Raw genomic sequence first — 16,704 nt, 5'->3', positions numbered from 1 at the left:
TCTATTCACATTAAAGAGCACCGAATGCATTGAGTCTTATATGCGCTTTATCCCCCCCCCCACAAACACACACACAGGCTCTCAACCCTATCAGACCTAAGCTATGCTTTAAGCATAAACTGACCCATAAAGCGGATTCCTCTAAACTGTACTTTTTCTATGTCTAGCATATATAAGCAATGCATACATTTGGCAAAAAACTTGCAAGCAGGTGTATGACACAGGTGTGATGTCGCTTTTTAGTTATTTTTCTCTACTGTCCCCCATTTATGACTTCGCCGTAAAACACCATGCCCCAGAAAACTGCTGTAGTGGGGAGTTATTCATTTGTAAATTGTGCCACATGGCCATGCCACAAATGAAGAACAGATCTAGCAAATGTATGACATTTTTGTCTGTCACTAAGCCGTTCTGCTTAAAAATGTATCGATTGCCCTTTAAGATAATCCGGGTTTGAACACACACTGAAACAAAAGTATTTTGTTAAAAACAGGATTTGTTAGTAATAAAAAAAAAAATAACTTTTGTACAACATAGTTCAGTATGGGCGGCAGGAGAGTGTAATTCTATTTCTCCAAAAAAAAAAAAAAAAAATTCCAGATCATTAAAGGTTGCTGTAAGCTGGTATCCCGCACCACCAGTGTAGCTTTAAAAATGTCAGGGATGCCAAGATCACGGGAAATGCCATGTTAAAGGGTAAATGAAGTGTCTTTTCCATTACATTCATTCATTTCTATATCTATACGGCTATCCATACACATCATTCATTTCTATATCTATACGGCTATCCATACACATTCATTCATTTCTATATCTATACGGCTATCCATACACATTCATTAATTTCAAGGAAGCAGGATACTAAATGTCTTTATTTCTATGATAAACATGCATTTAAAATGCTGAGCGCTGTAGTTCAGTCTCGTGACAAGACGGCCATTTCCTAACAATGGCGTATTGTCGGATTATTGAGGCTGGCAGTATGCAGCGGAGACAGGCTTTTTAAAGTTCACAGTTTTTAAATGTAACTGTTTAAGTGGTCCTGTAATAGTGTCCATTTCAGCATCTGGCAAACAGTATCCTCAGTGGACGCTCTGTGATCTTGTTCTACGCACAAGAATGGATCCAGTCACTGTGTAAATGCTGCCCATGGTCCTTGTCACTGCTGGCAATAGGTAGAACTGCAGTTAACATATGTGAAAAGGGCCATAGATGGTTGCCCAAAGTCTCTGAATCAATGCAAACTAGGGAAAATTGTCCCTAATACGAATTGTATGAAATAGGCAAAGCAGTGTATGGCCGTATAGTGTGACGGACTCCCCAGCATTTATGCCTTAGGAGTTTTCTGAATGGCATTCACTGAGTATGCCGGAGTCCATGCATTGTTTTGTGTGTTTTGTGAATCTGAATGCATATGCCTGTTATACTATTTAGGTTGTGCGCTTCTTTATTTGTATATTTTTTTTTGTAGTGTCGCATTTTATTTTTGGATTGCCACCATGCAATAAGACATGTGGAGAGCTCTTAAAAGCTACTTGTCCTTTGCCCTACCTTTATGGCTTACTGGCAGATCTGTTTCTAGGCACTCTTATTGTCATTCCCGCTTCCTGAGACTGCAGTCTACAGCGAGTTATTATGACAGGATATCCGTGTTTGTGTTCAGATAGAAACGGGGTGTTTCTTGTGTTTCCTGACAGAGCAGGAAACTGCAAATATGAAATGAAGAATGTAGAATGTCTCTGTTTCATTAGACGGCATCTATGCCGCGGTATCAGCCATGTGTGTCAGTGTCATGCTTTGCGTAGAATTGTCTGTTAGATCTTTCTTTCCGCTCTCTCGTCACCCCCCCCCCCCCTGATCCCCTCTCTCTCTCTCTCTCTCTCTGGTCCTCTTTCTCTCTCTCTCTCTCTCTCTGGTCCTCTTTCTCTCTCTCTGGTCCTCTTTCTCTCTCTCTGGTCCTCTTTCTCTCTCTCTGGTCCTCTCGCTCTCTCTCTCTCTCTCTCTGGTCCTCTCTCTCTCTCTCTCTCTCTCTCTCTCTCTCTCTCTCTCTCTCTCTCTCTCTCTCTCTGGTCCTCTCTCTCTCTCTCTCTCTGGTCCTCTCTCTCTCTCGCTCTGGTCCTCTCTCTCTCTCTCTCTGGTCCTCTCTCTCTCTCGCTCTGGTCCTCTCTCTCTCTCGCTCTGGTCCTCTCTCTCTCTCGCTCTGGTCCTCTCTCTCTCTCGCTCTGGTCCTCTCTCTCTCTCGCTCTGGTCCTCTCTCTCTCTCGCTCTGGTCCTCTCTCTCTCTCGCTCTGGTCCTCTCTCTCTCGCTCTGGTCCTCTCTCTCTCGCTCTGGTCCTCTCTCTCTCTCGCTCTGGTCCTCTCTCTCTCGCTCTGGTCCTCTCTCTCTCGCTCTGGTCCTCTCTCTCTCTCTCGCTCTGGTCCTCTCTCTCTCTCTCTCGCTCTGGTCCTCTCTCTCTCTCTCTCGCTCTGGTCCTCTCTCTCTCTCTCTCGCTCTGGTCCTCTCTCTCTCTCTCACTCTGGTCCCCTCTCTCTCTCTCACTCTGGTCTTCTCTCTCTCTCTTTCTCTCTCTCTCTCACTGGTCCTCTCTCTCTCTCTCTCTCTCTCTCTCACTCTGGTCTTCTCTCTCTCTCTCTCTCTCTCTCTCTCACTCTGGTCCTCTCTCTCTCTCTCTCACTCTGGTCTTCTCTCTCTCTCTCTGGTTCCCTCTCTCTCTCACACTCTGGTCCCCTCTCTCTCACACACTCTCTCTGGTCCTCTCTCTCTCACTCTGGTCCTCTCTCTCTCTCTGGTCCTTTCTCTCTCTCTCTCTCTCTCTCTCTGGTCCTCCCTCTCCCGCCCTGTCTCTCTCTCTCTCTATATATATATCTTTTATACAGTTGACATATATTCCGTAGCTAAAAAAATACACTTCCTTCTTGGATTCAGCAGTATTTATGGAACTAAGTCTGAAATAGGCAGTAATCCTTACAAGATCTTGCCAAGTGTGTCAAGTGGCCAAACCATTGATCAATCATTCGGCGATATTGTTAGATCCTACCGGGAACATGTGTTTATATACTGTTCTCGCACAGCTGCGGCTGAGAACCTTACATGAACTCTTGGCATTAACAAGTGGATTCTTATGTGCGTCTTCCATTACTATCTATTGTATGTTTATGTTGCATCATACCTGAGGCGAGAAAGCCCAGGACATGGTTTCGTCGGCTTCTCTGACTTACTGTACGATGAGCACGGATGTAATGGTTATTCATTTCTGCCGATAACATGGAGTCTTAACTCTCAGGGACTTTTACAATGTCGCAATTAGCCTGTCTGTTAAGGAAGTGAAAGTGGAGCTGACTGGTTAACATACGGTTATTATGTTATGGTATTCTGCCCATGTATCTGTTTTCAATGATAAGGAATTAAGGAAACAGGAAGCAAAGCACTCTACATTTTGCAGCTCATTTACAATAAAAATGATCCAATTAATGCAGTAAACTGCTGCAAATACCCGATAAGACACAGAATTGATATTCGTTTTATTTCTTGGAAAAAAGGAATTATTATTACGAAATGGGACAATTATCATTCTTAAAACAAAGATGTTGATTCTTTAATCTTAATTTTAATTTATTCTCAACAAAAGTTTACTGTACAGGGCCGACCGAGCTCTTAGAGTTGGTCTTTCATAATATATAGCAAAGTTGGGAAGGTTAAATTGGTTCTTTCTTTCCCACCAACCTCTACTGTAGTAAATAAATTGCATTGCAGTGCCTAATTGACCTATGTATACATTGTAAGTGCCTATATACCTGCTTACCTTATGTTTTGTTATTGTTTAAAGGTGATATCACCCAGAAAGGCTATGAGAAGAAGCGGGCGAAACTGCTTGCTCCATATATCCCACAAACCCAAGGTAAGATCTATGTGTGTTTATTATGTGTCTGCACAGTGGCTGTCTTCACTGTACAGCTTGTTGCATCCTTTTGAGATATCTGTTCATTTACCTTTCGATAATCTACATGTTTGTGGCTTCAGCCACTGGATTACAGTCATATAATGATTTTCATTAGTATAGTTGGATACCATAATTTTGTTTAAGTAAAAGAAAGAGTTTCATGCAGCTTGCCAATTTTTTATTGACCAGAATGATGCCACCGGTTTCTACAATTCCTTGTTATTGTTGGAACATATCCATTTTTTGTGCCTTCATGAACTAAACTCTAAAATTCCAATTATCATTCGATGGAACCATAACATTTTTGGGGGGTAACACATTGATATTTTATCCATACCTCATCAAAGGAGATTGATAATAAGGTGATTCGAATATTACTATCACAGCAGAGCATGGACATTTAACTGACTTTGTTACTCTGCAGGTAGAGGCAATCTTGCAAAAGCCATACAGGGTTGAAATGATGGATACAAATTAAAATAAACAAATGCTAATAGCACTCAAATGCATGTTATCCCACAAATATCTTTAAAGATAATGTGATACGATTTGTAAAGCAAAAAAAGGACTTCCCACATTCTGCAGGAGTCTTCACCAGAGATCATGGACACCCATGGCCAGTAGGTTTCATGCTCTGTACAAAATAATGTTTTAGCTTTAAAAAGAAACATACCTCTTTGGTGAGGGAGATGGACAGATTGATCTGTCTCCTAACAATTAGAATTGTCTGTCCTGTTGAGAGAGAGAGAGAGGTGTCGCATAAATGCTCCTCAGCTGATTTGCTGCTGCTTTTGGTGAGCTTATCAGTTTAGGTTCAAAGTCCTCCAGACAGCTGATATGAACTTCATCAACGGAAATCATCAGAGGCTGGTTTATGGTTTTCAAGCTCCTAAGAAATATGTCTCACAGCCGATTATGGACTCAACACAACGCTATATACACACAAATGTATTTAATATTACATAAGCTTCTGTTGTATGATGTTTAAATTTGTATAACTGGAAATCTCAGACTTGCTACTCCCATCAAAGGTTATAACGGTAGTTTACTAAGTTGACAAACAATATGCTTTACTATTTTCCATTGTGATTTTTTAATATTCAGTGAGACTTATATCCATTTAGCGTTTCCATTAATTAAGGTGGTTTCTCTCCTCAGTGTGGGTCAGTTTTGGGGTACACAGGTACACCAGTTGGTAGCTTCCTATGTATAATTCAGGTCTTGGGGTGGGTGGTTAGTTTATTATTATTATTATTATTATCTTTTATTAAGTACCATCATATATATTATGCAGCACAATTTGAATGGGGAGGTTAAAAACATACATAACAAAAATGCCTTATTATACACATTAACACATACAGACACAACACAAAAGTCTTATGAATATATGACCCGGACATTATAATGAAGGGAAAAGTTGGATTGAAATGTAGTTTAAGCAGTGAATAGGATCGCACACCAGGGACTACTTTTCCACTTTCGTACTTGGAATCATCAAAAAAAAAACCTAGATACTGTAATAGTTAATGTTTTGTATTACATTTAGACTATTTAAAGTTCTACCCCTTTGTGTCCGCACCCTTTATTATGTGGGCCACATACTTTTCCAGGATACAATCCCACTCCCCGAACTCCTTTGTATGAGGCAAAGTACCACCTTAAAGTTTCCACATTTCAGTAACACCAGCAGAAAGCACAGTGTCCACGATATCACGGACGGCCTCTTCTCTTCAGCACTTGGGCCTGCCTGTGGTTAATGATTTGTGTCAGACCTACTCCTCACCGCATGGCAGGGTGATATTGATTGCGGCCGATGCCTCTGCCTCCTGCAGGAGACGAACCATTAAATACACGAGGAATGCTGCTTTAGTTATACTTGACATAGTAAAAGGTCTTTAATTGGTTAATAAATACATCTCTTTACGTTTCAAATTGCGTTTGAAGTTTCCGGTGAGAGCCAAGTGGTAGTTTTACAGCTATTGTTCGCGCTCATACACATTATATTATACCCATTAGGGGCACAGTCATGCCTGCTTCTTACATATTTGTTACTAAGACAAACCCTCGCCCCTACCTTTCCATGTACCGCATGCCATCTTGAGCTCAATTGCCTATTTATATTAGAGCAATATTATATGGACGCTGGTGGACTCTCCTCTTCCGTTCAACCTACAAGTTTTCTATGGAGTTCGTTGGGGATGGCCAGTTTTGCTTTGTTTTGGATCGTTGTCCTGCTGAAAGATCCAACCACGGCCACAAGCTTTCTGGCAGAGGCAGTCAGGTGTCGTGTATCCTAACGAAATGTCCCAGTCCTCTGGCAGAAAACGGCCCCAAAACATTAAAGAGCAACCGCCATGTTTAACCGTGGGCATGAGGTACTTTTTGATATTGCTACCTCTCTGTGTGGGAAAACTCACCTCTGGTGTTTGTCAAAAAGCACTATTTTGTTTTTTTCATCTGACCATAGTACCTGAAATCATGATTTTAATATAGACACACGTCCTCTTTCAGGTTGATTCATAATATTTCCAGTTGACTGGAACTTCTTAAATATTGCCCTGGTGGAAATGGGCATTTTCAATGCTTTGCTATTTTCTTATAGCCACTTCCCATTTTGTGAAGCTCAACAACCTTTTGCCACACATCACAGCTATATTCCTTGATCTTACCCCTTGTGATGAATGACTAAGGGAATTTGGCCTATGTGTTACCTGATATTTATACCCCTGTGAGACAGGAAGTCATGGTTGAATGATTTCCTGCACCTAGTGACCCAGGTGTACTACACATTTTAATTTATTTTATTATGAACCTATGTTGTGTTTGATATCCATGAGAGCAGAGTACTTTTATTTATTCTGTGAAGAAAATGTTCACAACTTCACAGCCTTCTTTGCTCATTCAGTACTGGAATCGGTCTAGTACGTAGGCCTGGATAGTACCATAGAACCAGCGAGTCCTATGATTTGTAGCGGGAATTTGAAAGCATGTTCTCTTCCTCACACTAATCCAAATCTTGGCTATCCCAGTGTTTTTTTTCTTCAAAAAACAGCATGTCAAAAAGTTTGTTTACTTTATTCCTATAACAAAGCCATTATATAAACATGTATTTATAAATCAGCGACTCTCCGTGGACTCACTTGGCAACAGAAGCTCCTATTTTTAACGCAGACTTGAGAAAAGGGAATGGAACCTGTGTGTCCATCACTGTCGAAGCTCGACCGAGATAGATGAGGTACAGCATTGACCAACAAGCTCCAGATTGTTGATGGTTAGAAGGATCTCTGACATACTGGAAAAAATGATGACAATACTTCCATTGTTTTCTGCCTTTTTGACCGATCTGGTATACATTTTGACATTTTAATATCCGCTACAGTTCTGGTGAACTTTCCGAACATCTCTTGCTGCTTTTGTACAGCGGAGAGCTGAAAAACAAATCCCAGTGGCGATTGTGTTCCGCTGATTGCACTTTATATAAACTATATGTTGACGTAGGTGTCCTCCTCCTTCCTATGTAAAGACATCAGTGAGTGTATTCTGGATGGAGTTTCTGAGTGGTTGAGAATTGTTGTTGTTCTGCCACCTAGTGGCAGCTCTACGGTCTGACGATTGAGTGGGTGTGAAATAAAAGAAAGCGATTGTGTCGATCACAGTATCTACCACACCCCATTTTCTAGAGCTAACATGTGGTCTGTTGTAATGTTCAAATAAAAACACAAAAAAACATTTTTTCCCCGACTAAAATATGTGGGGCTTTTTTAACCATTAACTTTCTATAGTAATCTGTTTTAATGTGTTTTTAATGTAGTTTTAATTTGAATCACGCAAAGACTTCGCTCAAGAATTCACTAACAGGAAGTCATACGTTCAGAGAGTTACCTGATTAAATACAAACCTGTTTCACGTGGTGCCACCCATCCTCCCGGCAGCATATACATGAACACTCCCTCACATAAGATTCATAAACATGCGCTATGTATACATGTACATAGGGTCCCTTATAAAACAGCAGTGATAGAATATCTGTGGTTCATTCTTGATGTGGCTGCGCTTGAAAACCACTTGCTGTGTAGGCTGTGAATCCTGTGGCACTCAGTCACCTCTTTGTGTAGTCTGTAGTGCTAGATAATTAGCAGATTATGCTACTTTTGTAAGTGTTTGACAGCAGGCTGTGTTTCACAAAGCTAGAAGTAGCCTCTATTCCAGCATGGCAGTGTCCCAGTGCACAAAGCGAGGGCCATAAAGACATGCTTGGATGAGTTTGGTGTGGAAGAACTTAACTGGCCTGGAAAAAGCTCTGAGCCCTTTGGGGTAAACTGGAACTTAGATTGCAAGCCAGACCTTCTCACCAAACATCAGTGCCTGACCTCACCAATGCTCTACTGGATGAATGGGCACAAGGTCTTGTGGAAAGCCTTCCTAGAAGAGTGGTAGCTGTTATATCTGCAATGGAGGATCTGAATTCAGTAGGAGAGTCAGGGCGATCCGTAGAGGTTGTTGGTCCTTCCGATGGCTTGATTACGATGGTCGCATGTAAAAACAAGACATAAGGAGTTTAGGGTGGATCAGTCCTTAATAACGGCATGCATTAATTCGACGGGTGTTGTTCATGATGGCATAATATCCAATAAACACTCTAGTTTTTGGGGGGGTAAACGTGTCTCTATACCATGCTCTGCTACATCCCACACCTCCCTCAGGCTTCGTTTCTGGTGATTCTTTACGCTCTCCTATTAGCTGATTGCTTTAGAATTAGATCTCTGTAATGAAATGATGCAGTTTTGGTTTGGTTTGCTCTTTAAAAATGTCATGTAACATCTGTGGAAACTCTCCCTTACGCACAGCTATGTAATTGTGTTTCTCGTGAGACAGCTTCTGATCGGTTAACATGTCATCGGCATTACTGAGAAAGACCAGTGAACGTATCCGTGAATCACTTTGACAAGCATTTAATATTCCACTGCTTGTGCAACTGATAAAAAGGAAATCCCATTCGTATGAGCCTGAGGTGGTCACATACTTGGCACATTACACAACCCCATTCACAATGCGCTCATTGTCTTCCAAGATCCAAAAACTAAAGAGAAAATTAGTATCTCTTGTGGTTATCGTACACGTCTCTCGTCATTCAGCTTCTAAATATATTCTGCGCTGGGTGCAGAATGAACTCATGTTTTGTTAAGAAGCTGGAGTGACATCCATGTTTTTTTTCTGAGTAAATATAAAGATGTGCGATACAAACTTATGATGAATCAAAACTTAGTTTATTAAGCCAGCGTTTCAGCCAAAATGGACTTCATCGGGAGTACGAATTAATTCTGCTAAACTAAATGTCTCACGGCTTGGTTTTCTTAGATGTTTTAACACACTGGAATTTATCTTAATTAATCATATTTCTATAGCACAAATCCTGATGACACCCTTTTTAGTGGCCACCCATGTAATATGGAAAGATGCTGTGTGGTATCCCAATGTCACCCCATGTTCTGGTGCTTTTTCTGTTGGTAGCGCAAGGATTTTTATCTGCCAACTGAAAAGAAAGAAAAATATTCAAAAGTAGAACAATATAAAAAATTTAGTCTACAAATTGTTTTATTAAAAGTTTGAGTCTTTGTAATGGTATTCATGTAAGTATAGGCGGGTAATGCCTTTTTATTTACTTACCTGTAAATAAACATTAGAAGGGGGGAAAAATCACTTTTAATGAACCTTTTTAAGTGATTTTTATTAGAATTTGGGGTTTAAGGAACAATTTGCCAGACGGGGTGTAACAGGCTTATCGGGCCTCTTAATCTGCAGAGCCTGATTTAAACCCTTGGAGAGTATTCAAGACGATCGTGGTGCGAGGAGTTCAAACATTGAAAAATTAACAGCCCGAGACACAAGGTGTTTTTTTCTATGTCGGAGGAAACTAAGTTTATCTTGATATCTACAGTAAACGGAGCATAGTTTTAATTATGTGACTAGAGGGCAAAAATATACAACAGCATTTTAAAAGCGGATGTTTTGATTTTATCAGTAATTTGGAGAAAGGGAATTTGGTGTAATGTCATTATGACACAAAACAAACCTATCATTTCAGCATAAATGTAGGGGGATGGAGGTTAGGGGCGAGGGGATAAGATGGAATAGAGAGGGTTGGCCAGAAAAAATCCATCAGTTCCCATTGGAACCCCGGGCCATCTAGACAAAGAGGACAGGATTTAGTAACTACCACATTTTGTTCAAATCCATAGATTTCATCACCTGGACTGCTGGCACTGTGTTGGGAGCCAGTTATTTGTGGGAAATAATGGTCGCTGGGGGTCTATATGTAGGCAAGCTTTTAGGACAGACCTTCATTGTAAGAACTCTTGACATTTGCACAAATGCGGAATATTACCTTATTGTCAGTAGACAGAAATGGGCAAGCAGAATGCCAATAGGGCATCCACCCTCATTCATAACTAATTAGACACGATCAAGTAATAAGACTGGATTCAGGCAATCTGTGCCTAATACAGCTCATAGCTTATTCCAGGGAGAGCGTGTTATCTTATTCTCAAACTGTAGTCTCAAGCTTGTTCCAAGTTCTTCTTTATTCTGCAGTTGCATTTTTGGACAACCAATGATTCGTGTGTTTTTGGCATGTGAATAAAGACAAATGCACATTTTCTATCCTATAAAATAAACACAGTGGTTTTTACATAATAAATAGCATGAACATCAACATAATCATTATCATGTAATCAATAGAAAATAGTGGTAGTTCACAGCGCACAGAAGAGCGAGTACTGTGTTTTTTTTTTTTCATCTTCATTGTGTTTTTCATTCATCAGCATTTTTAGTTTTATGTCATTTAATTACTGTACTTTTTCCTTTTTTATTTAGAAACATCTTAAGGAATTGAGAGCAGATTTTCAATCACTGTCCTGTTTGGTTTGTCTCTTAATTATGACTAACATTCCTATAAACTCCTGTAATACTGAGAAGATATGAGATTGTCCCTCCTGCTTATCCTGCATTGCGTGTGGGTTTTAAAGGTCACAATGTAGTTCAATAAAAAAAAAAAAAGTTTGAATCATTCCAACAGGGCACTGTGATGAGGACAATTTTAATAATACTCTTCACTTGCGGACATGTCTGATTATGTTTGCATTTATTTTTTGTTCCTTGTGTTTTTTATTTGATGCAGTACCATGACTCGCTTTCAGCTTCTGGCATTAATTTAGAAGTGAATGGATCTATTAATTATACGGATATTTTAATTTTACTTTTATTTGACTTTTATGTGTTATGAACCAAATTCTCTATGTAACCCGCCCAGTTTACTTTGGGTGGATTGCATTTTTTAACGACCAAGTGAATTCCTGATTGTAGTGAATTGAAGACAGCTTTCCCCACTGTCTTAGCATTGTGCGTTGAGTCATAGCACGGTTTTCTCGTACTATTCTGAATGTTTGTAATTACGGTGATCATATTTCCATTGAAGCATTTAGTGGAAGTATTGGGTTTCATTTGAGTCACAGAGTAAAATGCAGCAGGGAGGCGCTCCCATGCAAGCACCATAAGCAACTGCTGAAGGCCACCATCTATGGTGCCCAATGCTGCCACCCATTCTGCCCCTGTTTTGCTGACTTCAACCTACAGAACTCTGCACTCTCCCTTCTAGCAGATCTCCTCTCTGCTGAAGACACCGACTTTATTGTATTACCATTTTAAAATGTTTTTATAAAAAAAAAACATAGAAGTGTTTGTATTTGTATTTCTTGAAGATCAACCTCCACAATGAAGGTTAACTTTGCAGTCAAATGGTTACCAGAGTAGTCTTGCTGTTAATAATAGAAATGGAACTTGTTGCTTCCCCTCCATAATCAGATTGAAGATTGAGAGCAGGAACCTGTTCCTTGTCATTTTGTAATCTTAGAGGTGATCCCCGATCTCACGGGATGTTAGTGCAAGGACTCTGAAGCCACGAACATTAAAAAAGACTTTATATTGTGCCATATATACGAATAGAGAGTTAAAGTACACAACAATGAGAAAAGGGTGCCTTGTGTTTGTGAATTCAGAATTTGAAGTATCTGTGTTCATTGTTTTTTCTTCTTCCCGCGTGTTTCCCTGCGCACGTAGTAATCTTGTTTTATAGTGATGGAAATGTTCTTGATCTGCATGATAGGCAGAAGAATCCCAATGGTTGCTGCGATGAGACGAACAAAGGGTGTTTGGGACCCTTTTGATGAATTTAGTGTATATATTACCATCGTGAAAGCCCACAAATCCTTATGTGCCATTTTCATCTGATTAATGTAACGCACTTCACCGGCTGCCTGGTCTCTTTACATATCCCAAATCTACTCCTCATTCACTGCGTTTGCTGATTATATGACTTTCTTCTAATCACGTGCTGTATCATTACAAAAGTGGCACTGATGACCATGTCTGTCTGAAAATGAGCATTAGGAGACGTTAATGTGAATCCTATCATTTTCTGTGACATTTCAGATATGGAAAGCAATTTTTACGTCTTCTATATTTAGTGAAAGCCAGAGGCACCGCAGGGTTTGCCTTTTTAATGAATCATTCGTTAATCTGCTGCCATGCATATGCATAATTAACGTACTCATGTCTAAAACGCTGATCCATCTTGTGATCCATCGGCGTGGAAAAAAATCCCACACCTGACTTTGTATTTATTAGCTCTGGGGCCACGGTTCCCACTTTGTAAAGAATTCAGGCCTGGATCTGCTACCGAGCGTGCCCACGGATTTAATGGTGTCCAGCCACGTGTTACCATATGTGTGATTCGCTGTGAAGACTCTGTGTGCATCGGTGTCCATTGGAAGGTGGACGGTCCAGCAGTACATCTGTGTTCACAATGGCATCGTACCTTAAAAGCAGCCTTAGATGGGTGACGACAAATGATTTCAACAAAATTGGGTGAAAAAGGTCCTTGATGAAATGTAACTCATTATTTCTTTGTTTAATAACTGAATGATTTCTGTATGTGGCTAGTCAATAAAAATGGCCTCTCCGGGCTTCCGTATTCTAATGGTTTTGTTCCGACATATACACTTTTGAAACAACGACAATGTCCATGCAGTGTTAAGGTAATAAAAGTTACCCCTAATGTATGTTTTTGTTCTATGTCTCCTGAAGCCTTGTTTCCAAAAATATAGCCGTACTTTGTACTTTGCGGTGAGGTTGCATTTAAATAAGAGTCGTTCAACCGCTAATAATGCAAGCATTTCTGGAAAAAAGTTGTGAAAGCACTGTCCACCTAAAAAGCCATAATCTGACCCCCGCCATCGGTTTTACTGCATTGTAACAGATGCCGAAGAAATCTGCCACGTTACGGTTTCAAACCCATCTGGGAAGTAAGAGCTATACATCAAAGGAATACAAATGTTTTATAGTGTATGTTTATGAATGTCACTTTAGTTGATGCTCTCTCTTTTAACGTCTACGTACATTAATACTTTTGTTATCTGTACACTGTTTGCAGGTGTTGACCCAGCACTGCAGAAGGATAATAGAAATCAGACGTCATCAACTGCAGCTCCAGCACAGTCCTCCAAGTACCATAGAGCCAGATCTGGGGGCGCCAGAGATGAACGTTACCGCTCAGGTAAATAGAAATGTCACTGTTTATTATGGATCTGTGGTCTAGTAAAAGGCGTAAACTTTTAATGGTTCAGCAGTTGTGAACGTACTTTAATTACATATGGGCAGTACACTTTTTACGGGTTCGCTTATTTATTTTTACATTTGGGGACAGCTAAATGGCATTTGTGCCCATGGAAACAGAATTTGATGGCAGATTGGCATATAACTGATGGCACAGAATTTGATACCATTTAACCTCCTCTGGTCTGCCTACTTGCCCTACCGATCTAGTACGTGTTTAAGTTCCCTCGCTGTTGCTTGGCGGCTGTGCTGCTTGTCTGCCACGTAAAACTTGCCTTTAACGGTTCATTCCTTATGCTCTTTACAGCCTCATCCTCTGGAAATGGCTTTTAATAGTCCTACTGTTATGGCATGGCAGCACGATGTCTTTTAAAAAGGTTATTATTTGTGTAGTGCCAACAGTTTACGTCATACATACCCAGGGTTCACCTGAACAGGGTTGCCCAAATTCTTGCCTTAGAAGAAGCGTGCCTGATTATTTACCATATTGCTAAGAAAAAGATGATGGATTATTTATGTGCGAATTTAAAAGCCCTAAACTAGAGCTGATCATGGAGAATAACCTAAATACTAAGAAAAATCAACATAACCATATTAACACAAGACCTAATGGAGTCTTTTGTCAAGGTTGATACCTTTTGATGCGCTGACATAGAAAGTTACTGAAGGTTTTGGGACGTCAGTGGTCTCTTCTTCAGAAGAAGCTTTCATTTCTTTTAAGTAGTAGTAGTGATTTAGCTCAGTTAAGGAGCAACATGGTTTTTGGATTGACCAAAAGAAAAACCTACGTAGTAGTAGTAGTGTGGGTTAGGCTGCTATGCTGATGATTGCTTATACAATGTGGGCTCAGTGCCCGGCAAACTAATCAGTGAATATATCATCACTTGCATCACCCCGTATAGAGGGAAAATGCCGGCTAGGAGTCTTAAAAAGTCCCCTCGGAACGAGACCAAACAGTGCACAAAAACCCTGAAAATCTTTGCACACTGAAATAAAACGCAGCAAGGAGTTCTCTGTTAAAGCGCCAGTGCGTAGGACAGAGAACCTGTGAAAAAGGCTTAACGCGTTTCGCGCCCCGTCTGGTGCTTACTTAGAAGCTGAATACGTGATTGAGAGGTATGCTGATGAGTCTGGTGGAAAGAATGTTAGCCGGAATCCATGTCTGTAATTCACGGTGTTCTCTCCCCTTATGGATCTGAAGATACTCTATATTCCCATCTGGCCCACTAGTGATTTTCCTTTTAATCGTGCTGTTTAACTGTTTCTCTCTTGAGAATCTAAGTTCATCTATATTTTGGCAAGGAATGAGCGAATACTATTGCATATTCTTCAATGCAAGCGAGACCCCATTTCTTTTTGTTCCTTTAAATCCAAATTCTTATGTTGTTGCTGTATGTAAGTCCTGTTTACCCTTTGTACAGAGCTGCATGTTGCTATATACATCGATATCTATGTTTGGTCTTGGAATACCAATAGCTAAATACCAAATCAATTGCTGGTAAGCATTTCCATTAGGAAAAACGAATCTTTAAGATTTTGTAAATGTTTTCAGGTTTTACTTTGCGAGTTTTCCTTCTAGATTGTGGTCACAGTGTCAGAAGATCCATCCACTCCGGGAGTACCCAGTAATCTAATTCTATCATATTTTGAAAATATAATTAACTGCCTCTGTTTCCATTGGCTTTTTTCACGTTTGTCCCACATTCCTCTGTGTTTCTGCTGATGATAACCTGCCACTGGTGGAATTAGTCTATTAATAATCTATCAGCATCCCATTAGATCTGTGTGGATTGCAGTCATTGCCGGCCCTGGCAGTGTCGTTTCTGAGTTGAGAATGACGCTGGGCTTTGCCCATTTGTGATGTTTTCTTCATTGGTTTCGTATGTAAATGTACAAGGTTTCTGCAAAGCAGGCTCTCCTTATTTATATAGCGCCAACGTTTTACGCAGCACTTCTTACAATACATATATTAAAGGGGTATGATAAGACTATAATGGACAGACTAAGACAAACCGATGCATTAGGTAAAGAAGGCTCTGCTCACAAGCTTACAATCTACAGGGGATGGGGGTGAGGAGAAAACATAAGGTATGGAGAAATGGGGGGATCCTGTCATAGATGGATGTGGGGGTTGTATTAGTGGCAGATACGTTCTAGCCACAAAGATTTTACTCTTCTCTAAAGAAATGGGGTTTGAGATCAAGTAGGAAAGTATTTTGCAGTATTATGGAAGGCTTAATATATCAGTAGGAGAATTTTTAATTTAAATCTAAAGGTTATAAGGTAATAAGCGTCGTACAGCAGTATTTTGAATAGATTGGAGAGTCGAGACAGAGGAATGCCAACCAGTCAAAGTGGGAGATAAGTGAATGAACCAGGATTTTTGTGGCTTCTTGGGCAAGGAATGGGTGCATGTGACCCGATCTTGCCAGGGACTGAATGTGAGGGATGAAGTTTCAGTTAAAGATTCACCCCAACCGCGCAGGTTAATAGGAGAGATAGTAGTGTTAATGGAGATTAGGAATTCAGGTACTGGGGTGGAGATGTGAGGAGGGAAGAATATGAGTTCAGTTTTAGAGAGATTTAAGTTTCAGTTAGCATTTTGACATCCATGAAGAAATGGCAGACAAGTAGTTGGTAATTCGGGACATGAGAGAAGGAGAGAAGACAGGTAGATTTTAGTATTGTTTGCATGTAGATTTTACTTATCAATGAGTTCACTATAGTATAGCTGTTCTCTCTAAAATTTGTCTTTTCAGATTTTTTCCTACCTTTATGGTGGCAAACATTGTGAATGCTGATTCGTCAACTAAAAAATATATATGTTTTTTTTTTTTTTGCAGATATCCATACAGAAGCGGTTCAAGCTGCTTTGGCTAAACATAAAGAGCAGAAGATGGCCTTGCCAATGCCAACCAAAAGGCGGTCAACTTTTGTGCAGTCTCCAGCAGACACATGTACACCTCCAGGTACAGCCGTTGGGATCAAAGTAAATGTAGTTTGAGGTCAATGAGTGAACTGCACATTGCGCATGATAAAACTAGCAATATGGTCAAAAACCAGAATAAAATATGTTCTCTTAAATAACGAA

The 16,704-nt window shown here is 40.2% G+C and overlaps 1 protein-coding gene across 1 annotated transcript in view; it reads left to right on the top strand.

The window, feature by feature from the left end:
- Positions 1 to 16,704, top strand: part of DIP2B (disco interacting protein 2 homolog B) — an 84,970-nt gene that overhangs the window by 38,838 nt on the left and 29,428 nt on the right. The window contains exons 2-4 of the mRNA XM_053455816.1: positions 3,828 to 3,899; positions 13,432 to 13,554; positions 16,457 to 16,582. Of these exons, the coding sequence (XP_053311791.1) occupies positions 3,828 to 3,899; positions 13,432 to 13,554; positions 16,457 to 16,582 (321 nt within the window). The remainder of the gene's footprint in view (positions 1 to 3,827; positions 3,900 to 13,431; positions 13,555 to 16,456; positions 16,583 to 16,704) is intronic.

Source organism: Spea bombifrons, chromosome 2, assembly GCF_027358695.1.
Source record: "Spea bombifrons isolate aSpeBom1 chromosome 2, aSpeBom1.2.pri, whole genome shotgun sequence".
Classification (NCBI taxonomy): Eukaryota; Metazoa; Chordata; class Amphibia; order Anura; family Pelobatidae; genus Spea; species Spea bombifrons.
The sequence above is the reverse complement of the archived record's forward strand: the minus strand, read 5'-3'. Positions and strand labels throughout refer to the sequence as shown.